This window comes from Cervus canadensis, chromosome 7 (assembly GCF_019320065.1).
Source record: "Cervus canadensis isolate Bull #8, Minnesota chromosome 7, ASM1932006v1, whole genome shotgun sequence".
Lineage (NCBI taxonomy): Eukaryota > Metazoa > Chordata > Mammalia > Artiodactyla > Cervidae > Cervus > Cervus canadensis.
The window spans coordinates 80,949,930-80,975,784 of NC_057392.1; the positions used below are offsets into that span (position 1 = coordinate 80,949,930).

The following is a 25,855-nucleotide window of genomic DNA, read 5'->3' on the forward strand; positions in this document are numbered from 1 at the left end:
TAAAAACAAATCCAAAATTTGTAATAAAAGAATGCCAAATTGGTACTCAAGATACTAGAACTGCTCAAAAAGGTATTACTATGAACTACTTATAATTCATTTCCCTGGCTAAAAATCTTAATATTTTAAGTTTAACAGCCACCATCACACCTCAAAAAGAAAATATGATCACGGAGGCAATGAAATCAGTATTAGTTCTGCTTTAACCACATACTATTTTTTACAAGCTAATTTAAGCCCCAAATAATAAAATGTGTAATGCAATGAAATCCTGTGTTCCTTACTTGAAGATGCAAATAACTAAACAAAATCCCTTACCTTATCAATTATCTTTTGAAAATGAACAGCTACAGTGCAACTCTGAATATCCTTATGTTCATCAGAATTGTGTATTAGAACTGAGAGTTTTTTAGATCTTATTTTTTGTGCTCGATAGCCAAACACAAAAAGCATAGAATCAATAACATTGGATTTGCCACTGCCATTTGGCCCAATAATACAGGAAAATCGCTGCATAAAAAGAACAGGGAAAAAAAAAAGTTAAAAAGGTTATACTACTGATTTTAATTTAAAATGGTTAAACTTGCAGCAAAACTACAGGTATTTAAAAAGCTTTTGCTGCTAGAAGATCGTTTTCATACATCATGTTTCATATGTTACAAGTTTCAACACTTTAAATAAGATCATATTCTAATTCTGACTCAGACTTTTTACAAAATTCATTCTTACAGTTAAAGAGAAAATAATTCTTTTCAAACATAAAACCCACAAATTCTATTCAGTGAAGAAAATTTTATAAAGAAAGTTACCAAAAGATAACCAGATAAACAAAAGCTAATTTCAGTAGTTAAAAGCATAGAAACCACATCATGTATGTATCAATCAGGATAAATACAGTAACTACAAAACTGAAACAGTTTGTAATAACAAATACCTTACAACAGCTATTTAAAAATGGTCAAATACCTTATGGAAAGGTCCCAGAATTTTTTCCCCAGCATAAGATTTGAAGTTCTGGTTTACAATATGAGTTATCATAAGACGAGGAGCTCCAGGTTCATTGGTCATTGCAGGAGGTGGGGGAGGAGGGATGCTATTCAAAATCTCTTCTAAACTTCTATTATCAATTTCCTCACTTGGAGTTTCTAAGTCAGTCAAAGGAAAGAATAAAAAGGGGGAGAGGGGAAGCCTGCATCAGTCAATTTGTTAGCACGCTAATCTTTCGAGAGACATCATTTATGGAACCTAGTAATCTCTATTTTCCACTCAAATACAGTATTATATTCACAAAAGATGAGAGTCTTTAGGCTTTGTCTTATAAAAAAAGAAAATTTCTGAAAGAGATGCCATCAGTCACAAAATTCTATAGAAACATACCTTTTAGGAATCAATACACTACATCGTAATGCAAATCTGGAAAATCCACCATCACTTGAGTCCCTGCTCCCTGCCTAAAAAGGTGGTCAAATCCTACGGCTCTAGATCCAACTCTCAGTATCCGTTTAGCACCTGGAACCTTAACTTTGGACACTGGCGAGCTCCAGTGACAGTTACAGGGGTTTCAAGTCACTCAATCTCTGGACTCACAAAACCTACGGCGCGTGCGGGCGTAGGAGCAAATTATCTTCTCTTTGCAATTTTAGATCACCGAGGTGAAGTTGTACGATCAAGCAACTTTTCATCATATTAACAAATAGTTAAGCTGACACCGAAAAAAGTCCACTCTGGCTGACCGTGTCGATTTCCGCGGAAATATAAGGCAATGACCAGAAGTTCAGAATTGAATCTACTTACTAGCCCCCATCCCTCCAGCACCGTTAACCGAAATTTCACAGTCGAATCTGTGAAAATCGCTTTCTTGACCTTCGGATGTCAACCCCGCAGCCCCTCTAGTCCGCGCCCTGGAATACCAACCGTCCCGGGTTGGGTGCCGGGTCTCCACGCGCTTGCCCTCGGCGTCACGAAGGGCTACTCACCTGCGGTGGCCAGCGCCTGGCTCCTCGCGCGGCCGGGCGGCGGATCCGGCTCCGCGTCGCTGCTGGTGCCGTCCGGGGACCGCGGCGGCCCTTCCTCTCTGCGACGGGCAGTGGAGGGCTGGGTGCCTTTACGGGGCATGGTCGCTGGAGCCGAGGGAAAGCCGGGAGCAAGTCAGCCCGCGCGGGCCGCCGGCCGTGCCGGCAAGTTCCCCGCCGGCCCGCGACCCGTCCCACTCGAGGAAAAACTGCGTCCACCCGTTTTCTAGGGCTCCGTTTAAAAACCCCGCGCAACGCCAGCGAGTCCTCGGGAAAGAAGGCACAAAAAAACAAGTGCCAAGAAGGCGGGATTCGCTCAAGTTCTAAGCAAGTTTCTAGACGTGCTTGCGGAGAAAATAAAGAGAGCAACTGCTTAAGTTCTTTTTATTTTTTTAATGGCCACCCCCCCACCCCCCGCCCCGTCCACAGTGTAAATGTGTAAGAATACTGTAACGTCATTTCTAAACGAAGTTATATCCCGCACGCCGACATTTACGGACATTCCCACACTCTCGGGGCTAGGGATCCAAGCGCACAGATTCTTGTCTCTGAGTCCGTTCTAGCTCTAGGTTTGAGGGGTTCTCAACTCTACCCAGAGCAGTCGGGAACGAAGCGGCGATTCGCCGCCCACCTTCCTCTCCCCGCCATTTAGCCCTTGGCGCGGCTGACGGCCCGGGGGTTTTGAGGTCTCCTCCAAGCCGGCCGGGGACCTGCGGCTGGGGTCGACCGCTCGCGATTTTCAAATCGGAAGCCGGCAGCGCTAGCTCCGCTTCCATCACCTTGGGGTGGCAGGGGTTTGTCCCTCTGAGGTCCGCGGCGAATCCCGCTGGACAATAAACTACGAAAGGCCACCAGTAAGGGCTCAGACCCAGTGATTAGTCCCACGGGAGAAGAGAAACGGGCAGAGGGCCGGGACAGGGGGCGATGTCGTAGTCCGACCAAGATTTCTGAGAAAAGGTTCGCGAGGGCTGAGAGGGCCCCCCGCCCCGCGGCCCCAGTCCCACGATCGACGCCTAAGTAGCTCAGAGAAGTGGCGCCCGGGAGAAGCGCGCGGGAGCTTCGACCGCCGGGGAGCGACTGAGGGGGGAGGGGTGACAGCGAGCGAAATCTCCCCGAGGCAGCCTCAGCCTAGACTTCGGCGGCTCCAGCTCAAGGCCTCTTTCCAGGCGCCCGCGGACCGGGCAGGAAGTGAGAGTGTGACAACCGATCAGGAAAAAAAGTACTTTACCTGCGGGACAGTCCTCTCAAACCGAGGCTGGAAACGGTTGTATAGCCCCCCCGGTTCCTACCGGTGTTTCGGCTCCGGGTCCTTCACTCGAAAATGGCGCCTAAAATACAAACTCGAACGGAAATTCGTTACAAATGCGCGCAATGCTTTCTGGGAACCACTAATTTGAAAAAAATGCGGCGATTATCGCCATCTTCTGATACCTTACGCGCATGCGCGAACTCCTGGCGGAACCCAGGCTGCAGGGAACGTTTTCTACTAAGTGAAAAAAGGCGAAACAATGTTTTCCGTGGCCCTACGGCGATAGCACTCTTATAAATTTTTCTAAAAACCTTGCGAATTTTGAGAAAGATAAAGTGGAATTCGCCCTACAGTTTAAGTCAAGGATCAGTCATCCAATAACGTCCCTTTAGAAGAGGGCGGGCCCACTGAGGGGCGGGGTCTCAGGCCCGCTCGGGTGACGCGCTGTGGGGAAGTATCGCGCGAAGAGGGAGTGAGCTTAGCTCTTAGAAGTCGCTATGGTGACAGGGAGGTCCGCTGCTTCTTGGTAACTGGTCCCAGTTCTGTGAGAAAGATCGACCCCGTTTTCCTGGAACTTAAGGTAAGTCTGTTTACTTCCAAGAGAGAGGTGAGGAAAGGGTTTGGAAGTTATGGCCGTTACTGTATTCACCTTCCCTGCTTTGACAGTGTGTGCGACGTGGAGCATCGGTTTTTTCTCGCCTCACTGGGCGCTCTGGACGTTGCTTTTGGGATGCGAAGGAGGAAGCCCTGAATTTGGAGGGAGCAGAGGGGCAACACGGAGGAGAGATCTGGATTGGTGAATGATCGTGTAGTGAATACCAAATAATGATTTCGAGTTATTGGTGTTAGGTCATTAATGTCACTAGTGAAAGGGGGTTTTGAGTTTTTAAAATCATTCGACTGAAAGACTCTGTAATGGAAGAAACGATTTGCTTGCTGGTGTCGTCTGGTTATGAGGAAATTATTAATCAGCAGATTATTTCTTAAGTAGCTTCTGTATACACTGCACTCTCAGGCATAATTAGGATTATTGAGCAAGTATTCCTGTTCCCAGATAATTTAGTTTTGTTAATGGGTTTTTAACTAGGAGTTTGTGGATCTGGTAGTAGGTGATTGGGGTTCAGAGAAGTTCATACCACTTCTCCACTACTCCAGCCCCTGTCCGCCCCCGGAATTGAGTACAAAATTCTGTGTGCTTGTGAATTTTTCTGGGGAGTTAGTTTTTCCAGAACTTTGATCAGATTCTTAAACTTGGTCCTATCCCATCTCACTGTTAACCATTAATTGATCTGAATAAGTCCAACAAACATTTATTCAGAGACTCTTAAGTACTTGACTGAGAACTGGGAGCCTTTTTTATTCCCCCTTTTAACTTTTGCATACTTAGGACTTGGCATACTGAGGCCCCAATAAATCTGCTTTATGAGTGAATTTACATTGTCATTCTAAGTAAGAAAGTATGATTCTTGCCCTGAGGAACATCATATTAAGGTTCAGTGACTCTCAAGAGTTGAAGGTGTGGAAGACACTCCCCTGAAGTGTAAGAATTCGGTGAGGTTGAGAGACTAAGGTGATTTGAATAAACATTGACTCCATATTGTAATATACTTTTTTTATTTGTAGTTGTAAAAAATTATTTTCATAAGACAGACTACAGAAAATAAAGCTCAATGAAAAATTTGGTTGGTAGGTGTACCAGAACAAACATCAGTTCTGTTTGAAATCATCTGGAATCTTTTGGATTTTCAAGTCTGTAAAACACTACTAAACCCAAGTTGGAGAGATATTAACCCTGAAAATAAGCAAAGACTAGACCAAATTGAGTAATGTATATGGGAGACAGAGCACCATGTAGTGGAAAGATGTAACAGATAACAGAATCCCAAGTCTCATCATTTTTTTAAAGCTACCTACTTAGACAATGTACTCAGTTTGTCAAACTGTTTATTATGAAACCAGCATATAATACCTACCGCGTAGGATCGTTTATGATTGTTCATCTAGCATACACACTGCATGCATTTGATATTGCTGTGTTTATAACATTGACCTTGTTAGGGTATGTGCTAAGGTTGAATAATGGACTGTCAAGTTGGAAGAAGGTTAGTTTATGAAGAGTCTTGAAAACCAGGTCAAGGATGTTAGATTGATAAATCTTCAAAATATTAGAAAAATTTTGAGCTATGGAGTGACTTGGTTAAAAAAAAAGTAAACAGTTATGTGGGATGAGAAAAGACTGAGAAGAGAAAGAGACTGAGATCAAGCATGGCTTAGATCGTTACTGTCCACTGTTCCCTGTAGGAGGTGAGAGGTGCCTATGCAGTAGAATGGTAAAAATTTGGACACATTTAACAGTTAATAGTCTGAGCCCTTAAAGTTAGTCAGATAGTATACTTTGTGAATCCCTAGATTAGTGATGAGGGGATAAGAAAGATAAGCCACAAATAAATCTTAGTTTTACTACCTTTGATGGTTGTTGTAAATAATGTTTGGTCTTAGTGACTGATAAGAAATGTAATTTCAGAAAATAAATAAAGTGACCAATAGCTTTAGATTTAGTTGAACCTGACCATAAATATTTTTTAAACAGAATAAATACTTTTTAAACAGGCTTAACTCAGATTGATAATGTAGAACAGACATTGATAACCAACAGCTACAGTGGAGACAACTCTAGAGTGAAAGTAGGACACTCAGAATAAGTGAAGAAGTGATCTGAGAAGAGATTAGGGTCACAAGAAGTAGACTTACTCCCTCTTGATTGATCCTTGCCAGTACTTTGCATAAAAAGAAGCTGGTTCTGTTGGGATGGACTCAAGTTAAAACCATCGTGGAAAGTATAACCAAGTCTCATCTTTCTGGTCCCAAATCATCTACTAACAGCCATTATCCATAATTTCAGGCAGTTCGAGAAGAGAACCTTACTTTTTGTATTTTAAAAAGTTGTACCCCATGGGAAGAAATAATAAGTTCAAGGGGAAAAATTGGAATAGAATTAAAATTAACATCTGCAGTTCTTTAAATGCATAAGTTAAGTTTTGTCATCATTATAATAATATGTGACAGAAGACAGAATCCAAATTGTCTTGAGGAAAAAAAAATAGCTTCCGTAAGCAAGAAGTTCAGTTCAGTTCAGTCGCTCAGTCGTGTCCGTCTCTTTGCGACCCCATGAATTGCAGCACGCCGGGCCTCCGTGTCCATCACCAACTCCTGGAATTTACTCAAGCTCGTGTCCATTGAGTCGGTGATGCTATCCAGCCATCTCATCCTCTGTTGCGCCCTTCTCCTCCTGCCCCCAATCCCTCCCAGCATCAGGCTCTTTTCCAGTGAGTCAACTCTTCGCAGGAGGTGGCCAAAGTATTGGAGTTTCAGCTTCAGCATCAGTCCTTCCAATGAACACCCAGGACTGATATCCTTTAGGATGGACTGGTTGGATCTCCTTGTAGTCCAAGGAACTCTCAAGAGTCTTCTCTAACACCATAGTTCAAAAGCATCAATTTTTTGGCGCTCAGCTTTCTTCACAGCCCAACTCTGACATCCATACATGACCACTGGGAAAACCATAGCCTTGACCGGATGGACCTTTGTTGGCAAAGTAATGTCTCTGCTTTTTAATATGCTATCTCGGTTGGTCATAACTTTCCTTCCAAGGAGTAAGCGTCTTTTAATTTCATGGCTGCAGTCACCATCTGCAGTGATTTTGTATAACTGGATTTAGTATTCAAAGAAAGAACTAGGACTGTGTTTCTTTGCTCTGCTTTATGTTCCCTTGTCTTGGCATTATTTTCAGACCTCACATAGTGGCCTGTGACACCACCATGCCCTCCCCTTGCTGTGGTAAGATAGTTATAGTAACTCTAGCCTTGAATCTAAACTTGAAGACCTGGAAAGTTAAGAAGAGTCTTTCTTCCCTATCTTTTAGTTGAATAAAAGTTTCCTTCAGAAAGCTCTAATTGATTTATGCCTAGGTCTCATGCTGACTCCATTGAAGCCATATGGGCTAAGAGGGAGTAAGTGGTATTCCAAGAAGAAATTCTTTGTAGCTCAGAACAGAGTGAATATATGAAGGATAATGAAATACCAGCTTTCACTACAAATAGCTAATAGTTGAGTTCTTCCTATGTTTCAGGCAATCTATTGGACATTTGTAAGATGTCTTTTTTTTTTTTTCCAATCTCATGTCTACTCTATCTCATTTAACATCATAACCAACCTGTGAGGTAGGTATTATTAGCCTCATTTTATATATAGAAGAAAACAAAGTACAGTGTTTGGAAGATCACTAAGTGAAGGTTTCAGTAAGAAGTGTGTCAAATGCAGTAGAAATTGCAAAGAGAATGAGAATGGTGGATCTTATGAAAAAATAACATTTATTAGTTTTTTTTAATGCAGATATGCTTAAAGAAAAAAGCAAAACTAAGCCATGAACATATCATTCAGATAATCCTATGTTAAAACTATAAATGTATGGATAAAATATTATGAACATGATAACTTCAAACAGTATAGAATAGTATGAAATGAGGATTAAAAGCTTCCCTTTTCACACCAGTGTCTCTACCCTTACAAAGTCTCCATTAAGTGTCTTGCACATCTTTGGAGAAAAACATTTTAGTATCCACTAACTTGAGTATATATCTCCTCCCCCCTCATTTTTTTTAAACACAAAATAGATTGAGTTACATAATACTGCTGTATACTTTGTTTTTGTCATTTAAGATATTATAGACATCTTTCTGTATCGATACATATAGATTCATCTCATTTTCTAAATAGCTGTACAGCATTCTAGTTTGTCAGTTGAATGTGATTTTTTTCTCTGCTAGTTGAATTAAAAGGATGAATTAAAGATGACTAGTTATTTTTAATTTTGTGAATCACATGGTTTATTGCCTCAAAGTTATTAGGCCATTCTGGATTATAAATATAACCAATATGAATAAGATTAAAGTATAGCTAGCTCTACTTAGAGCTAGAATTGCAAGGAAATGTGAATACCACTCCCTATACATACCTGGGAAGCCCCAATACATACACTTCAAATACGTACAGGAGTTGGAATAGGGTGGCAATTGGCGGTCTTTAGTAATTGAACTATACTGCCAAGCCTATTTCCATTGTTATTAGGTGTTTGAATCTGTCCCTGGAAATGGTGCATCTTTCCCTGCCTTCGCTGTTATATAAGAGATCCCAGCTTAGTCTACAAGTGGTTCTGTGATGGAACCAATCTGAGTAAAAGTCTGCTTCTCTCTCACTCCTGTCTTTACTGGAAAAGAGACTTAGGAGTCTCATCAGAGGTATCAATTTAGAAAACTGTTGATAAGAATTATACTTTTGAAAACAGAGCTTTGGGTAATCATCAGCAAACCATTAATTTCAACTGTTAGTATCAATACGCATGGGTTAGCAAGTGTGCAAATGACCCAAACAGAACCTGTTGGAAACAAACTTGTGATCTAGTGCTTGCATTTGTTATCAGTCCTTCATATTCTTGTTCACTTCTGAGGCTCTCTGCTATGTCTTATCTATACGTATATTCTTGTTGACAAGTCATACCTTCCCTCTTTCTCTCCTAAAATTTTTCTCATTTTCTTAGTGCTTTCACCTTTTAGTTTTCTTTCTTAAATCTAATTTTCTTTCTTTCTTTTTTTTTGTAAACTACCTTACCATTTTTAAGTGTACCATTCAGTGGCATTGCATACATTCATATTGTTGTCCTACCTTCACTTCCATCCATCCACAGAACTCTTTTCCTCTTGCAGAACTGAATCTCTGTCCTCAGTCCTCCTTCCTGCCAGGTAATCACCATTCTACTTTTTGTATCTCTGTATTTGACTACTTTAGGTATTTCATATAAGGGGAATTACATAGTATCTGCCCTTTTGTGACTTTTTATTTAGCATAATATTAAGTCTAATTCTTAACACTGATTCTTAATTCTATTCCACATTAAAAACACATGTATCTGGAATATGAGTATATAATCTCTGATGAATATTTAAATTTCTAGTTTTTTATGGTACTATATAGAATTCTGTAATAAACAAGCTTGTATAGTTTGTATATGTATCTTGGTATATATTTACATGTACTGATATATGACAAATTCCTATGACTAAGAATTCTTCCCAGGGTAAATTCCTTATATATACCTACTTCAAATCAGTATCTGCTAACTCAAAATATGGCATAGATGTGTTAGATTGGCAAAACCTACGTAATTTGCCTGTGTCCTAGCTATAAGGAGGGCTACGGAGGAAATAATTTTTTATTTGTAAGGTAGGAGATTCCCCAGAGCTGGAGGAGGAAATCAAAAGTGTTGAGGGGTGGGGAGAAAAAAGAATCAGTAACCATTAGCACCGGTTTCCTGCTCTTCACTAATGTATGTGACTATGTTTCTCTATGCCAGTGCTGAGTTCTGGGTGTTTTGTATTTGATCACTTTGACAACAGGAAATGGTATCTAGTTTTTTTCGTTTTCATTTCTTTAATTAAAATTAAGGCCGTGCCTTATTTCATGTTTTTGATTGCCCACTCACCATCCTTATTTATGTTTTTGTGAACTGGCAGTCAACAAATGGAAGTACCCCGTTATCAGTGTCCTTGATCAGATGACTTGGACCATGCTATCTTAGTTATCTTCTGTTTCTGTAGTATTGCCAATCGATCCCTGTCCACTGGTTCCTTCTCCTTTGCCCCCAAACATACTTCTTACATGGTATGTAAGAAGAAAAACATAGAGGCTGGTGTAACTGGAGCAGTTTGAGTGAAAAGAGAGGAAACACGAGATGAGGTCAGAGAAATGATGTGTCTATTAGGACTCTCTGGAGAAAGAGGAGTTAATGTTGAAGCCTGTAGTCTTAGAGCTGGAAACTTAGGCAGAGTTACATGTGCTCCTAGCAAGACTTCCCTTTTCTCTCTTACGGAACTTTTCCTCAGCACCACAAACCTCCTAAGAAAACCATTCCAGGAAGAAGGCCATTTAAACTGATTATCCGCCTTCCTTTATTTGACCATGGGGACTATTCCATCATTCATTACATCCCTGTTTACCTCAGTTTCCACATTCAAGACTATTAATTCCCTGCATTAGTTCACTATTAAGTTTAACTATTGATGACACTAACTTAAACATGATAAAACTTTATTTTGTATCACTTAAAGGCTAGATAGGACTGGTAGGACTCGCTATAAGGTCAAGAATCTTGGTTCCTTCTGTTTTATTGCTGCATTATATATGGTCTTGATGCATGTCAGGGAGCGTGTTATTATTTTCCAAGTTTTTATTTGCCAATTATGTTGATTTATATTGCTTTTATAAGAGTTAATTCATTTATTTTTCATATTGTCAGTGTGGGTAAACATTACTGATGGGTAGTGTTATCTATTGCCCCCCACCACAAGATATAAATCCCAGATTGGACCATGAGGTTGATGATTTTGTAATATCCCCATTGGGTTTAAGAATTGTTAATGTCCTATGTGACTCCACCCAGTTTTGAGGGCAGTTGAGAAACGTAATCTTTGTTTTGGATGGCTAGGAATGCAGCAAAAATTCAGATTCTTCTACCACAGAGGCAGGGAGGCGTGAAGAAGGACAGCTGCCTCTTTTTTCCCATTTCCCACCATCTGTCCTAGGCTTAGCTCTTCCCCATCTAAATCCTACCACTCTACCTTTTAGAACTCACAGTATGTCACTGACCAAATCTGTGTTCTCAGTGTTTTGGAGTAAATGTTATAGTTTTGTCTTTTAACTTCTTAGTCTAACTTAAATCTGGTTGTTTCCTAAGGAAACTACTTTTCTCTTGGCTGTTGCAAATGGAGGCAATTTTGCATTTCAGACCTCCATGTGTCAAAGGAGCGTGTTTCTCATTAGGGTTCTGCACAATTGATTGTGTTTCTCTTTCCTATTGTCCCTTTGAGACAAGTCTTCCGAGATCAAACCATTCTCTTCTTTGCATTTTTACAATCATCTGCAGATCTCTTTGTTGTTTTTTCTTCATTCAGTGAATAGTATTTTAGCATCTGGGCACTGTGTCTATCTCCACCACTATTCTTGTCGTTATTCTCAGTGATTTAACATCCCCAAGTCAATCCTTTGTTTCTCTGTCCTCTCAGTTTCTTGACCTTGGCCACCCACTTTGACAGTCTTTACCTACCTCATCAATACCAATATCTATACTTTCCCAAAATCTGTTTTAAGTATCTCATTGTCTGTCTATCTCCACTTGTTTTTCTCTAGCTTACTTCCTCTAGGATCTTAATGCTGACAGTTCTTCAGACTTCCGTAGGACTTCTAGGCTGTTGAAGCTACCACCTGTTCAAGTTCTGCTGGGTAGTCCCATCCCATAGCTTTGAATGTAACCTTTGTGCTGATAACCTTCAAATTGAGGTCTCAGTGATATCTCCAGCTCTGCCCTCTTCCTTAACTCCAGACTTGTATATCTAATTTCTCCTTGAACTCATCATTCAGATATCTAAAGTCACCTTAAAGTTAGCCAACCCAAAACAGAAATTTTATATCCCTTCCATCAGTTCAGTTCAGTCGCTCAGTCATGTTGGACTCTTTGCGACCCCATGAACTGCAGCATGCCAGGCCTCCCTGTCCATCACCAACTCCCGGAGTCTACTCAAACTCACGTCCATTGAGTTAGTGATGCCATCTAAACATAACATCCTCTGTCATCCCCTTCTCCTCCTGCCTTCAATCTTTACCAACATCAGGATCTTTTCAAATGAGTCAGCTCTTTGCATCAGGTGGCCAAAATATCAGAGTTTCAGCTTCAACATCAGTCCTTTCAATGAATACCCAGGACTTATTTCCTTTAGGATGGACTGGTTGGATCTCCTTGCAGTCCAAGGGACTCTCAAGAGTCTTCTCCAACACCACAGTTCAAAAGCATCAATTCTTCTGTGCTTAGCTTTCTTTATAGTCTAATTCTCACATCCATACATGACTACTGGAAAATCCACAACTTTAACTAGATGGACCTTTGTTGGCAAAGTAATGTCTCTGCTTTTTAATAAGCTGTCTATGTTGGTCATAACTTTCCATTAGTCTTTTTCATTTCAGGAAATGGCAACTCCATTGTACCTGTTGAAACTTGAGTCATTTTGGTTACTCTTTCTCTTAAACCGAATTCATCAACAAATCCTGTGGAATTTTCTTTAAAAATATATTCAGAATATGACTCATTCATATCATTTGTACCCCTACTGCCTTCGTCATCAATCCACTTTCATTCTCTCCTGGGTTATTGAAATCCTAACTGGCCTCTTTGCTTCCATTTTTGCTTTTTTTTTTTTCTTGTTATACCATCTGTAGTGTCATCCATAGTGATATTTTAAAACTGTATGTCAGATAACATCATTCCACTGGCTTCTCTGTTTATTCAGAAGAAAAAAGAGAAACTTTTATTATGGTTTTCCATCCTTTATGTGTTCTGTGTCCCTCTCTCTTCTTCCCCAGTTTCTTGCCATTCTCTTCACTCACTCAGTATTGGCCATACTGGCCTTATGATCTGACTTGGCTTTAACAGCATTACTAGCTACTGTATTTAGCAGTTTGAAGGGTAAATGTAGGATCAGGAAAATTAGTTTTGGAGCTATGACAGCAATTGAGGATGATGGTGGCTTTAGACTTACGTTAGAGGTACTGAGAAGTGGCCAAGTTTGGAGTACGTTTTGGTAGTTTGGTGATCAGGATTTCCTGGGGACAGTTTTTTCCTCTTTTTTTTTTTTTGACAGTTTTTCCTCTTAAGCCCCGCGAAAGTTGACTCATGCTAGATCAAAGACAATTATAAATGATTTTTAGTAGCAGAAGCATAGTTGCCCCTGTCTGCTTCCTGTATAAAGTTGCAAAATAGATTATTTGATACTCTAGAAATTTTCTATTATTTCCCGTCCGATGCCACTTACCACTGACGAGTCAGATCCTTGGTCATCAATCCCTTTGGGCAGCTAAAAACACCCCAATACCCCCCTCAGGCAGCTTTGCACTTCCCGGAATTGGCTGTGCTCCAATTTGTTGTTGTTGTTCAGTTGCTAAGTTGTGTCCTACTCTTGGGGCTCCCACGGACTGCAGCATACCTGGCTTCCCTGTCCACTATCTCCCTGAATTTACTCAAATTCATGTCCATTGAGTCAGTGATGCTATCTCACCATCTCATCCTCTGCTGCACGCTTCTCTTTTTGCCTTCAGTCTTTCTCAGCATCAGAGTTTTTCCCAATGAGATCAGCTCTTCACATCAGGTGGCCAAAGTATTGGAGCTTCAGCACCAGTCCTCCCAGTGAATATTCAGGGTTGATTTCCTTTAGAATTGACTGGTTTGATCTCCTTGCAATCCAAGGGACTCTCCAACACCACAGTTCAAAAGCATCAGTTCTTTGGTGCTCAACCTTCTTTATGGCCCAACTCTCACATCTGTACATGACTACTGGAAAAACCAAAGCTATTCACTTATTTCTCTATTCATTCTCACATCAGAATGCACATGTGCTTTATGCAGATGATCTCCACTCAATAGGATGTACAAAGAAATGTTTTCTGAGCAAAAGAGAATCTTGCCAGTGTTAGGATGCCACCCGCCTCTTTCTCTGATGCTTCCCTGGTAGCTCAGAAGGTAAAGCATCTGCCTACAATGCGGGAGACCCGGGTTCCATCCCTGGGTTGGGAAGATCCCCTGGAGAAGGAAGCAGCAACCCACTACAGTATTCATGCCTGGAAAATCCCATGGACCGAGGAGCCTGGTGTGCTACAGTGCATGGGGCCGCAAAGAGTCGGACACGACTGAGCCACTTCACTTCACTTCATATTTCTGAACACTTGCAGATTACTTTCTCATGAAAAACATACTGCCTTTACTATCTATTTGGGGTAACAATTTCTTTTGGTAAGGAATGATTCATAATTATTATGGATTTCAATCATTGCAGTGGGAGGTATTTTGATGTAGGATACACCATGCCTTTGCTAAAGATTTTTAAAGTTTCTGGTTAAAATTGTAAATTCACATACATGTATTCTTGTCTATTATGTTGTTTCTCATTTCAAGAAGCAACAGTTTATCTGCCTTTATTCTTTTAAAATCCTTATAAGCTGGGTGAGTTTGAATTATTGTGAAACAGCAGCTTGTTTTTACTTTTTTTCCCCCTCTAGTTAAAGGAGGTCTGATAGAAGGGAGGAAGTAGTTTCAAGAAAGGTGCTAAAACTCCTAAGGACCAAAAGTGAGCCTTAGAAGTGTGGTAAGAGAGATTATTTTCTTGCTCTGGCTGCTGTACACAGATTCATACTTTTGAGGTTATACATAAATCTCCTTAAGTGAACTGGAGGGGAGAGAGAGATTTCTGACCCTAACGGTACATATTAACTGGATAGAAAACTTCAGATTTTTTTCTGGGGTCTTAACAACTTTCTACCCATCCTCACAAATTTATGAATAGAGTAAGTGAAAAAGGTATTTTGAGATAAGCTGTATTTAACACCTTGCTAATCTAAAAGTCTTCTCAATTTGGGAGAATGAGAAGTTATTTAAGGCAGGACCACTGAATTCTTACCTATCACTAAACACCTTCTTTGATGTAGTTAGCAGTAATTTTCTACTTGGTGAAGAGGATTTTTTCCTTTAATTACACTTTCATTTATTTTTTTTCTCTAGGTTAGTAATATGATTCAAAGAATCCTATAACTGTAAGCTGGATTCAAACAATTTTAGCATTTTCTTCATTTGTATCTTTTGATAGCATGGTTATTTGTGAGAGTGTAACTCTTGTTTTTCTAAGTTTTTGTTTGCCAGTTACATTGTGATTTTTATATAGTTTATATAAGGGATTTATTACCTCTTTCTTAGATAACTTGCTTATTTTTCACTTCGCCACATGGCAGCCATAACTGATGGGCAGTCTGTTTACCTCCAACAGAATGTAAATCTCAGATTGGATCACTAGGTTGATGATGTCGTAGTATTCCCATGTGGGTTCCATAATTAAATGCCCAAAAATGTATCTTAGCCTTTGATCAGATCTTTGGAATTTATTTTAATGTGTATCCATTCACTGGAAAAGGTCAGTTTTCATTCCAATCCCAAAGAAAGGCAATGCCAAAGAATATTCAGATTACTGCACAATTGCACTCATCTCACATGCTAGCAAAATAATGCTCAAAGTTCTCCAAGCCAGGCTTCAACAATACATGAAGTGTGGTTTACTGGATTTAGGAAAGGCAGAGGAACCAGAGATCAAATTGGCAACATCCATTGGACCATCGAGAAAGCAAGAGAGTTCCAGAAAAACATCCACTTCTGCTTTATTGACTATGCCAAAGCCTTTGACTGTGTGGATTACAACAAACTGTGGAAAATTCTTCAAGAGATGGGAATAGCAGACCACCTTACCTGCCTCCTGAGAAATCTGTATGCAGGTCAAGGAGCAACAGAACTGGACATGGAACAACAGACTGGTTCCAAATAGAAAAAGGAGTACATCAAGGCTGTATATTGTCACCCTGCTTATTTAACTTATGCAGAGTGTTTCATGTGAAATGTCGGGCTGGATGAAGCACAAGCTGGAATCAAGATTGCTTGGGGAAATATCAATAACCTCAGATACACAGATGACACCACCCTTATGGCAGAAAGCAAAGAAGAGTTAAAGAGCCTCTTGATGGAAGTGAAAGAGGCGAGTGAAAAAGTTGGCTTAAAACTCAACATTCAAAAAACTAAGATCATGGCATCTGGTCACATCACTTCAGGACAAATAGATGGGGAAAAATGGAAACAGTGAGAGGCTTTATTTTTTTTTGGCTGCAGAATCACTGCAGATGGTGATTGCAGCCATGAAATTAAAAGACTAGCTATGACCAACCTAGACAGCATATTAAAAGCAGAGACATTACTTTGCCAACAAAGGTCCGTCTAGTCAAAGATGTGGTTTTTCTAGTAGTCAAGTATGGATGTGAGAGTTGGACTATAAAGAAAGCTGAGCACCGAAGAATTGATGCTTTTGAACTGTGGTGTTGGAGAAGACTCTTGAGAGTTCCTTGGACTGCAAGGAGATCCAACCAGTCCATCCTAAAGGAAAGCAGTCCTGAATATTCGTTGGAAGGACTGATGCTGAAGTTGAAGCTCCCATAGTTTAAAAAATCTTTTGATTAGGTCTTAGGACAGCCCTTGGAAATTATTTACCTGGCCAGTTTTACTGACATTCTGTGCTTGTAGGACTGTTTTAGGCAGGTTGTAGAGAACCTCTGGAGTCCAGCCTAAAGCCTCCAGTCACCCATTGGCTGAATTAGTCCTCTGACTGGTTTTCTTCCTCTTTCCATGTATTTGCTGCCAGCAGGATTGAAAGTGCTTTAGCGTCATCAGGGTGCTAAGATATTTTGTTTGCGTTTAATTTTTTGTGTATATATGTTCTTAATGTGTATTCTGTATTTTCCTCCTTTTATTTTTACAGTGAATACAGTCAGGTGGCATTTAAAAAATTTTGCTGGAAGGTGGAGACATGAGACTGAAGATATCTCTTTTAAAAGAACCAAAGCATATCCTTTTAATACTTATAAACCTTATTGTGATCTCCTTATTGTAGTATTATTAAAAGTTTTCTTCTATTTTGTAGCCTAGTTGGAGAATGGATTTTTTCTTCATTCCTTTAATGATAGTTTTGTAAATTATTTCTGAAATATTTGAAGTCATATGTTGCAGGTATTTTTCCAAAGCAAATTATTTGCTCTAAATCTTACTTTCAAATATTTATTAAATTTTTTCTTACTTTACTTTAGTACTACTGTACTTAAGTACATAAAAAACGGTAGCTCTTGGTAAGACCTAGTATGTTTTCACTGAATTCTGTTCTGTTTTTTCATACTCATGATAAAATGGAGGGTAAGCTGGGGAAGTCTGAGCAGTCAGACCTTTATTATTTCATGTGTGAATGTGGCAATTATAAATATTTTATCAAATGCATGACCCTGTATTTTGTCAGCAAGAACTCCCAATTATATGTCGGAAAGCTATGGTAGGCCCTTTTACCTTCATTGGTAGTTATTTAGACCAGTGCTTCTAGAAGTATCATCTTCAGACTTTACTACAGGCCTGTAAAGTGATAAGAACAGAAATTGAAAGTAAGAGGGAAGAAATTTTTGTAGCAATTTGACAGTCAACAATATCCCAATGTAAGATCATTTTCCTAGTAATTCATTTTTATTTTACCTTACAAAATGTTGCTCTTCAACAGATTTGAAATAAAGAAAAATATGATCCTTCAGTGATAGAAAAGCAGTATTTTAGACATTTGATCAAATGTTTTGAATTTATATTACTATTATTTTTTTTTTTACTGTTTGAGTGAAGATGTAATTCCTTTTATTTCTCATTGAATCACTTTTATTCTTTTTTCAAAGTGGGCCCTCAGAAGTTCATGCTTTTTACAGTTTTATAGATTTTGACTGTCTAGTGTCTGCTTTTACCTTTTCAAGCTGAAGAATAATGATCTTTCTAGACTTTCTTATTCTAGCAGTCCTCTCATTTCTCCCATAATTTTAGGTGACTTACTAGTTTGAAGATACCTCACATATGTCTGCTGGGTACTTACATCAGTTTTTATGAGGATAAAATTAATGTTTTTTGTTTTGGAGAGTGTGTGTATATTTTCTTTCTAGGTTTTAGCTGACACTCTCCCTTTGTATAATAAAGGTTTTAACTAACACTATTTAAGCTATGACAGTTATACTGGAAGAATTTTTTTCAGTAATTGTCTAGTGATATCAAGGTTCTTTTGTTTAGATTTTGCTTTGAATTCTGAGTATTCCAATGCCACTTTGTTACCTATTTGTGCAGACTCTTCAGACCCTTCTATAATTTCATTTTTTACCTTTCTGGTTATTTGCTTAATCATATTTTGAAGTATTAAAAAAGTCTTAAAAAAAAAAAGCTTAGAACATCCCAGGATAATTATGGCACATAGTCTCTTTCTTTTTTCTTAGAGTTTATTGATTGCTTGGGTAAGCCAATAGAAAACATTAGTGAAAAGAGAGGGAAGTAAAATGATTATACAATAACAACAAAAGAGCAAACAACCCAACTAGGATGATATGGTAATATAGAAATCCATATGTAAACAGGAGAAAGCATCTTTCATAAAAGACAATCTAAAGTTCCTTTTGTAGAATACACACTCTGCTAGGGTAAGAGCCTGTTCTGATATAGGAAGTAAGGGCCACTTGAGCACCTCAATTTATAGAAATCTACTTGATAAATCAGAGACCAAAAAATAAGTTAAAGTAAGAATTTTAGGGTTTGTATCTTATCTATATCACCTTGTATGGGCAGTAAATTGTAACTGAATTACTTCCTGAATTTAATGTCAGGAAGTTTGGTAGGATTTTAGTTTCAGCTATTAAGCTGTAATTTTTTCCTGGGTAAATTATTATGTTATTTAAGCAGGTATTTAACTGTTAGATTTCAGTGTTCTTTTAACAGTTGATTTTTAAAAACTTATCAAAATGATACATGCTTATTCTAAAAACAATACAGATATAGGTAAATAAAAAAATACGTATTTCCCTTTTCTCCCCACTTACCCTACAACAGATTAGAGTAGATCTTTCATTCCTTTTAATCTGTTAGATGTCTTTCTGCATCTTTTGGCCTTGTTTATAGAATATTTTGTAACACATTTAAAATTTTTTCATGTATTAAATCTTTCTTTTTTTCTCTTTTGGCACCTGGGTTTTTTATCCTGCTTTCCATTCTTCTTACAACTGTTTTGATAGATGCTTATTTTCCTTTCCTTATATGGAAAAAATATGAAAGTCATACACTGAAAAATAGGTTTTGAAGCTTGAAACATTTGACCCTATTTTATACTGTTCTTATAATCTGCATCTGCAAGATATTGTGTTTGTTAAAACTGAAGACTTTTGTGTGTTTTATGTCTCCTTAATATGGTGACACATCAAGAATTAGTAAGCTGTGTCGGCTGGACTACTGCTGAAGAACTATATTCATGTAGTGATGATCACCAGATAGTGAAGTGGAACTTGTTAACTGGTGAAACAAGTCAAATAGTAAAGCTGCCTGATGATATTTACCCAATAGACCTTCACTGGTTTCCAAAAAGTTTAGGCATAAAGAAACAAACTCAAGCAGAAATCTTTGTCCTCACAAGTTCTGATGGTAAGTTTTTAATAAACATTATTTGCTCATCTTTGTTTTTAAAAGACACTGCTTCTTAGCATGACTTATGTTTTGAGTTGTTTATCCATTTCCTGTGTGGTCGGTTGGTCTGTGTATAGACTGTAAGACCACTGTCATAGAAGAAAGTGAGTTAAACTGGCACATACTGGGATCGAATGGGAACCTTGGGCTTTACTTTTCTGTGTTCACAGATATTGTGCTTTTAACAGTTTTGGTTTCTGATTTCTTAAAAGTTTTACTGTGTAACATAACCACACTAAAAATAGGTATAACACACATTCATTTAGTAAGGTCTCTATTAAATAAAGTCTTTATTTTCTAGTACATGCTAATTTGGGCTTCCCATATGGCACTAGTGGTAAAGAACCCACCTACCAACATGGGAGATATAAGAGATGCAGGTTGGATCCCTGGGTTGGGAAGATCCCCTGGAGAAGGACATGGCAACCCACTCCACTATTCTTACCTGGAGAATCCAATGGACAGAGGAGCTTGGCAGGCTACAGCGCAAAGAGTCCGACAGTACTGAAGCAACATAGCACGCATACTCATTTTCACTTACAGAGCTGCAAAGTAGTTTGATCATAGTCTTATTATTGGTGAGTGAAAAGCACCATTTTTCTACTTTTTAAGGAGATGTTTTTGTTTCTTAGAAATAACTTGAACTGTTTTCTGTCTGTGCATGCGTGTGTGCTAAGTTGCCTCAGTCGTGTCTGACTCTGCGATTCTATGGACTGTAACCTGCCAGGCTCCTCTGTCCATAGGGATTCTTCAGGCATGAATACTGGAGTGGGTTGCCATGCCCTTCTCCAGGGGATCTTCCCGACCCAGGGATTGAACCCACGTCTCTGACGGCTCCTGCAGTGGCAGGCGGGTTCTTTACTAGTGCCACCAGGGAAGCCCTTTTCATCTGTATTACACTTTATCTATGGTGTCAGTTAGGAGTGCTTTCATCAAAGTAACAGAAACTTACTAGGCTAACAGCTTAGGCACAGCTGGAGTTTTCTGGTTTACCTAGCTCCTGGGGAAGATCTTTAAGCACAGAGGCAGCAGGCCCCGATCCTTACCATCTCTTGGACAGACTCTTCCCAGGTAAGCATAAATGGCAGCCAGCAGCCCAAGGCTTAACTTACAAGAAGAGGAAGGTCAGCAGACACAGTGCCTCTTCCTCAGTCCCTCTTGCAGTCAGCTTGCAGAAAGGGTCCTTGACAATCTTGGGTCATGTGCCCATCACTGAGTGAATCATTTTAGTCAAGGGATTGGGACACTGATTGCCTGAGCACGGCAGGCCTTCGGTTACTGTGGAAAGGGAAAGAGAAGAGGGCTTTTGTAGCCAGAAGAAGAAAGGGATGTTACGGCAAACAATCACATCAGATCCCAGTTCTTTTACAGGCAGAATGTATGGCAGTTTTTAAACTTACTTCCTGAATCTGGATTAAATGAAATATTGTGTGAAAGTATTTAATACAGTGCTTAGCACTTAGAAGATTGACTCTGGAAAGAGCTAGACTTGTTTACTTCTGATGATAAAATGAATGGTTGACTTAAAAAAACTTGATTTTGGTATAATTTCACATTTATACAAAAGTTGTAAGAATTGTACAAATAATTCCTGCATATTCTTTATTCATATTCACTTATTGTTAACATTTTGTCCCATGTACTTAATCATTGCTACTCTTTTCTCTCTCTCCTGCCCCCCACACATACTTTTTCCTGAAACATTTGAGAGTAATTTACAGACATGCCACTTTAATCATGTATCAGTGCAGTTCAGTTCAGTTGCTCAGTCGTGTCCGACTCTTCACAACCCCATGGACCACAGCACACCAGGCCTCCCTGTCCACACTCCCGGAATCTACTCAAACTCATCTCCACTGATTGGTGATGCCATCCAACCATCTCATCCTCTGTTGTCCCCTTCTCCTCCTGCCTTCAATCTTTACCAACATCAGGATCTTTTCCAATGAGTCAGCTCTTTGCATCAGGTGGCCAAAATATTGGAGTTTCAGCTTCAACATCAGTCCTTTCAATGAACACTTAGGACTGATCTCCTTTAGGATGGACTGGTTGGATCTCCTTGCAGTCCAAGGGACTCTCAAGAGTCTTCTCTAACACCACAGTTCAAAAGCATCAGTTCTTCAGTGCTCAGCTTTCTTTATAGTCCAACTCTCACATCCATACTTGACTACTGGAAAAACCATAGACTTGACTAGGTGGACCTTTGTTGGCAAAGTAATGTCTCTGCTTTTTAATATGCTATCTAGGTTGGTCATAACTTTTCTTCCAAGGAGCAAGTGTCTTTTAATTTCATAGTTGCAGTCGCCATCTGCAATTTTGGAGCCCAAAAAAGTAAAATCAGCCGCTGTTTCTACTGTTTCCCCAGCTATTTGCCATGAAGTGATGGGACCAGATGCCATGATCTTAGTTTTCTGAATGTTGAGTTTTAAGCCAACTTTTTCACTCTCCTCTTTCACTTTCATCAAGAAGCTCTTCAGTTCTTCACTTCCCGCCATTAGGGTGGTGTCACCTGCATATCTGAGGTTATTGATATTTCTCCCGGCAATCTTGATTCCAGCTTGTGCTTCATCCAGCCCAGCATTTCTCATGATGTATAAGTTAATTAAACAGGGTGACAATATACAGCCTTGACTTACTCCTTTCCCGATTTGGAACCAGTCTGTTGTTCCAGTTCTGGACCTTTTCCAGTTCTAACTGTTGCTTTCTGAACTGCATACAGATTTCTCAAGAGGCAGGTAAGGTGGTCTGGTATTCCCATCTCTTTCAGAATTTTCCACAGTTTATTGTGATCCACACAGTCAAAGGCTTTGGCATAGTCAATAAAGCAGATATAGATGTTTTTCTGGCACTCTCTTGCCTTTTAGATGATCCATCAGTTGTTGGCAATTTGATCTCTGGTTCCTCTGCCTTTTCTAAAACCAGCTTGAACATCTGGAAGTTCACGGTTCACGTATTGCTAAAGCCTGGCTTGGAGAATTTTGAGCATTACTTTATTAGTGTGTGAGATGAGTGCAATTGTGTGGTAGTTTGAGCATTCTTTGGCATTGCCTTTCTTTGGGACTGGAATGAAAACTGACCTTTTCCAGTACTGTGGCTACTGCTGAGTTTTCCAAATTTGCTGGCATATTGAGTGCAGCACTTTTCATAGCATCATCTTTTAGGATTTGAAATAACTCAACTGGAATTCAATCACCTGCCGTAGCTTTATTCGTAGTGATGCTTCCTAAGGCTCTCTTGACTTCACATTCCAGGATGTCTGGCTCTAGGTGAGTGATCACACCGTCATGATTATCTGGGTCGTGAATATCTTTTTTGTATAGTTCTTCTGTGTATTCTTGCCACCTCTTCTTAATATCTTCTGCTTCTGTTAGGTCCATTCCATTTCTGTCCTTTATTGAGCCCATCTTTGCATGAAATGTTCCCTTGGTACCTGACTCTAGGTGAGTGATCACACCATTGTGATTATCTGGGTCATTAACCATATATACTTCAACGCATTTCCTAAGAATAAGGATTTTTCTGTTACTTAACCACAATACATTGATCAAAATCAGGAAATTTAACACATATAATATTGTTATCTAATCTACAGTTTGTATTCAGATTTTAGCAAGTGTCCTAATTATGTCTTTTATAGAAATTTTTTTTTTCTTGTAAAGAATAACACATTGTTTTTGTCAATCTCACTAGCTTCCTTTAATCTGGAGCAAATCCTCCATCTTTCTTTTATGATCTCGACTGTTTTGAAGAATACGCGCCTGTTATTTTTATAGAATGTCCAATCAATTCACTTTTGTCTGATGTTTCTTTATGATTAAATTCAGCTATACATTTTTAGCAGTAATACTTAAGGCATCAGAGTTGAAAATTCATGATTCTGGTTTGACCCCTTACTGATGACGTTAACTTTGATTACTTTGAAAGGTTGTGTTCACTAAATTAATCTACTGTAAAGTTAATGTTTTTCCCTTTTAGTAAATAATTTCTAAACGGATACTTTCAGACTATGTATAAATATTCTCTTCCTCGTCAAATTTTCTCCCACTATCTTAGCATCTAAGACTCTTGGCTGAGTCATTTATTACTATGATGGTTGCCAAATGATATTTTTTAAAATGCCATAATATCTTTTATATTGATTAGTTGGTATTCTACTTCAAGGAAGAGCCATCTGTCTCCCGCCCATTTGTTTATTTGTTTACTTACATCAGATTAGAGTCATAGATTCTTATTTTATTTCATTTTTAAGTTATTCATTATTTTTTATAGTTAGAGGATAATTGCTTTACAGTGTTGTGTTGGTTTCTGCCATATGACAACATAAATCAATTTTAACTATGTATGCATATCTCTCTCTCCCTCTCCTCCCTCTTGAGTCTCCCTCCCATCCCATCCCTTGTTTTATTTCTTGAGCATCCTATTACTATCATTTACAATTTTTAATGTTAAAATTGCCCCAGATTTGGCCACTGGGAACTCCATGAAGCAAGGTCAAATGAATTTTCGTTTTGCCGTGGGGGGTGTGTTTCCTCATCTTTTGAGCACTTGGCTGGCACAAGATGTTCCAGGCTCATTTCGTACTTTCCCAGTCCCAACTTCCAAATCAGCTGTTTCTCCAAGGAGACGTGTTCTTTTTTTGTGTGCCTGATGATATCTAAAAGCCAAGATGAGACTGCTAGGTGTGTGCATTTCAGTGGGATATGTTTGCCTCAAGGCCCTCTCATTGGACGGAGCTAAGAAATATATGTTAAAAACATATATATTCCTCCCTCCCTCCCTCCCTCTCTACCTTTACTTCCTCTCCCTTCCTCCTCCACTTCCTCCCTCCCTTCCTTCCGTGGTTCCTTCCGTGACAGAAGCCATAGCTAACTCTGATACTGCCAGTTCTAGTTCAGCACTGCGGGGTTCACTCTAGTCTTTTTTCTCAATACTTGGAAACAGTGTGGAAGCTTGGCTGCCGTTATTATCAGTGTGTTTACTCACTTGTTCAGTTCTGCAATTCACAGGAGGTGGTTTTAGAATTGCTAATCCGTACAGTTTCCCAAAAAATGAAAGTTTAACGTTTGCTTTTGTGCTTGTGTGCTTAGTTGTGTCCGACTTGTGACCCCCTGGGCTGTAACCCTCCAGGCTCCTCTGTCCATGGACTTTTCCAGACAAGAATACTGGAATAGGTTGCCATTTGCTTCTCCATGAGAGACTGTATTTTATTTTTAGGTTTATTACAAAATAAAAAAAAAATAAGGTAGCCCAGCACAACTAGATGTGGGAAGAAGAGAGAACCAAAGCGGGGTAGTTGAGTCTTTTCTCCTAGGTGGAATTAGGAATATCTCGGATCTTGTGAAAGAGAAAGCAAAAGATGATAGTTCAAAGGAAAAAAGTTGAAGAGTGAGACTGGAAACAGAATCCAGAAATAAAAATGAAAAAGAAATATTCAAAAACAGAAGAAAGTGAATGCCACTGGGAGGTGGTTGGTCAAGGGTTTCCTGCCAGATAAACATCTGAGATCATTTTATATATGGATGCTGTGTTCTCTGTTAATCAAATGTTATAAAAGAAGTATTATTCTGGTTTGAAAATACATGTAATATGAGATGTACACTCAACACATTTTTAAGTGTATAGTACAATATTTAATAATTTTATATAAAAACACGGAGAAACATATAAACTTGGAGAAACATATACATATATATATACTTATATAATTTTGTGTAACCACAATGTTTTACAGCAGATCGCTAGACCTTTTCACTTTGTATGATGTTAACCCAATGCTTAAAATTTTTTTCTTCAAAATTTAATTCATTGCTTAAGAGTTTCCCTCTTGTAGTTGACACCAACTTCCTTCTGTTGACTTTTCTCCCCCCAGGCTGGCAGAAAAGGTTACAGATTTTGGAGTTCATCACTCTTCCCTTTGTTATACCCTCTCCATCTTCTGTGTTAGTGGTAACATTAAAAAAAAAAAAGTGAGATTTGGGGCACATCCTGAAGTACATAAAGCAGACTCTTGCCAAGTATTTTGTCTCACCAATAATTCTCTCTTTACCATTATTACCTCTTTTTTGAATATTTCATGCAGCTGTATCCTACTTTTTAGAGGTGATATTTCTTTAACAATGTGTTAAAAGATTTATATTTAAAGAAGAATTATTTGAAATGCATTAGGGGAACTGCTTTGTAAAGGAATTCTGGTATAAAATCTCTTGTAAATCCAATAAACACTCCTTAAATTATATTTAGTGAAAGCTGAATTTTTTATACATTGTGTTAAATATCTTAAAGTAAGCCTTTTATTCTCTTGTTAATATGTACATTTAAAATCCCACTTTAAAAAGAATTTTTGTATTCATTTCTTTTTATCAGAAGTTAGTGGTTACTGATCTC

General features: G+C 38.9%; 2 protein-coding genes across 9 annotated transcripts in view; one reads left to right on the forward strand and one right to left on the reverse strand.

The window, feature by feature from the left end:
* Window positions 1–3,639, reverse strand: part of SMC4 (structural maintenance of chromosomes 4) — a 32,714-nt gene extending 29,075 nt beyond the window's left edge. Inside the window, exons 1-5 of one of the 4 annotated variants that reach the window (XM_043473876.1) lie at window positions 3,444–3,639; window positions 3,241–3,340; window positions 1,977–2,120; window positions 967–1,145; window positions 319–510 (exon numbers count right to left, since the gene is read on the reverse strand). In XM_043473876.1, coding sequence (XP_043329811.1) covers window positions 319–510; window positions 967–1,145; window positions 1,977–2,115 — 510 coding nt within the window. In that variant the 5' untranslated portion in view covers window positions 2,116–2,120; window positions 3,241–3,340; window positions 3,444–3,639. Of the gene's footprint in view, window positions 1–318; window positions 511–966; window positions 1,146–1,976; window positions 2,357–3,240 lie in introns of all 4 variants that reach the window. The other 3 variants (XM_043473875.1, XM_043473878.1, XM_043473877.1) reach the window with 3 other exon arrangements.
* Window positions 3,640–3,688: 49 nt separating this feature from the next.
* The window catches only part of IFT80 (intraflagellar transport 80), a 114,475-nt gene continuing 92,308 nt past the window's right edge, over window positions 3,689–25,855 (forward strand). For 3 of the 5 annotated variants that reach the window (XM_043473879.1, XM_043473882.1, XM_043473883.1), the window contains exons 1-3: window positions 3,689–3,841; window positions 16,710–16,794; window positions 19,208–19,429. In XM_043473879.1, the coding sequence (XP_043329814.1) occupies window positions 16,758–16,794; window positions 19,208–19,429 (259 nt within the window). In that variant the 5' untranslated portion in view covers window positions 3,689–3,841; window positions 16,710–16,757. Of the gene's footprint in view, window positions 3,842–3,927; window positions 4,058–14,484; window positions 14,505–16,709; window positions 16,795–19,207; window positions 19,430–25,855 lie in introns of those variants that run through there. The other 2 variants (XM_043473880.1, XM_043473881.1) reach the window with 2 other exon arrangements.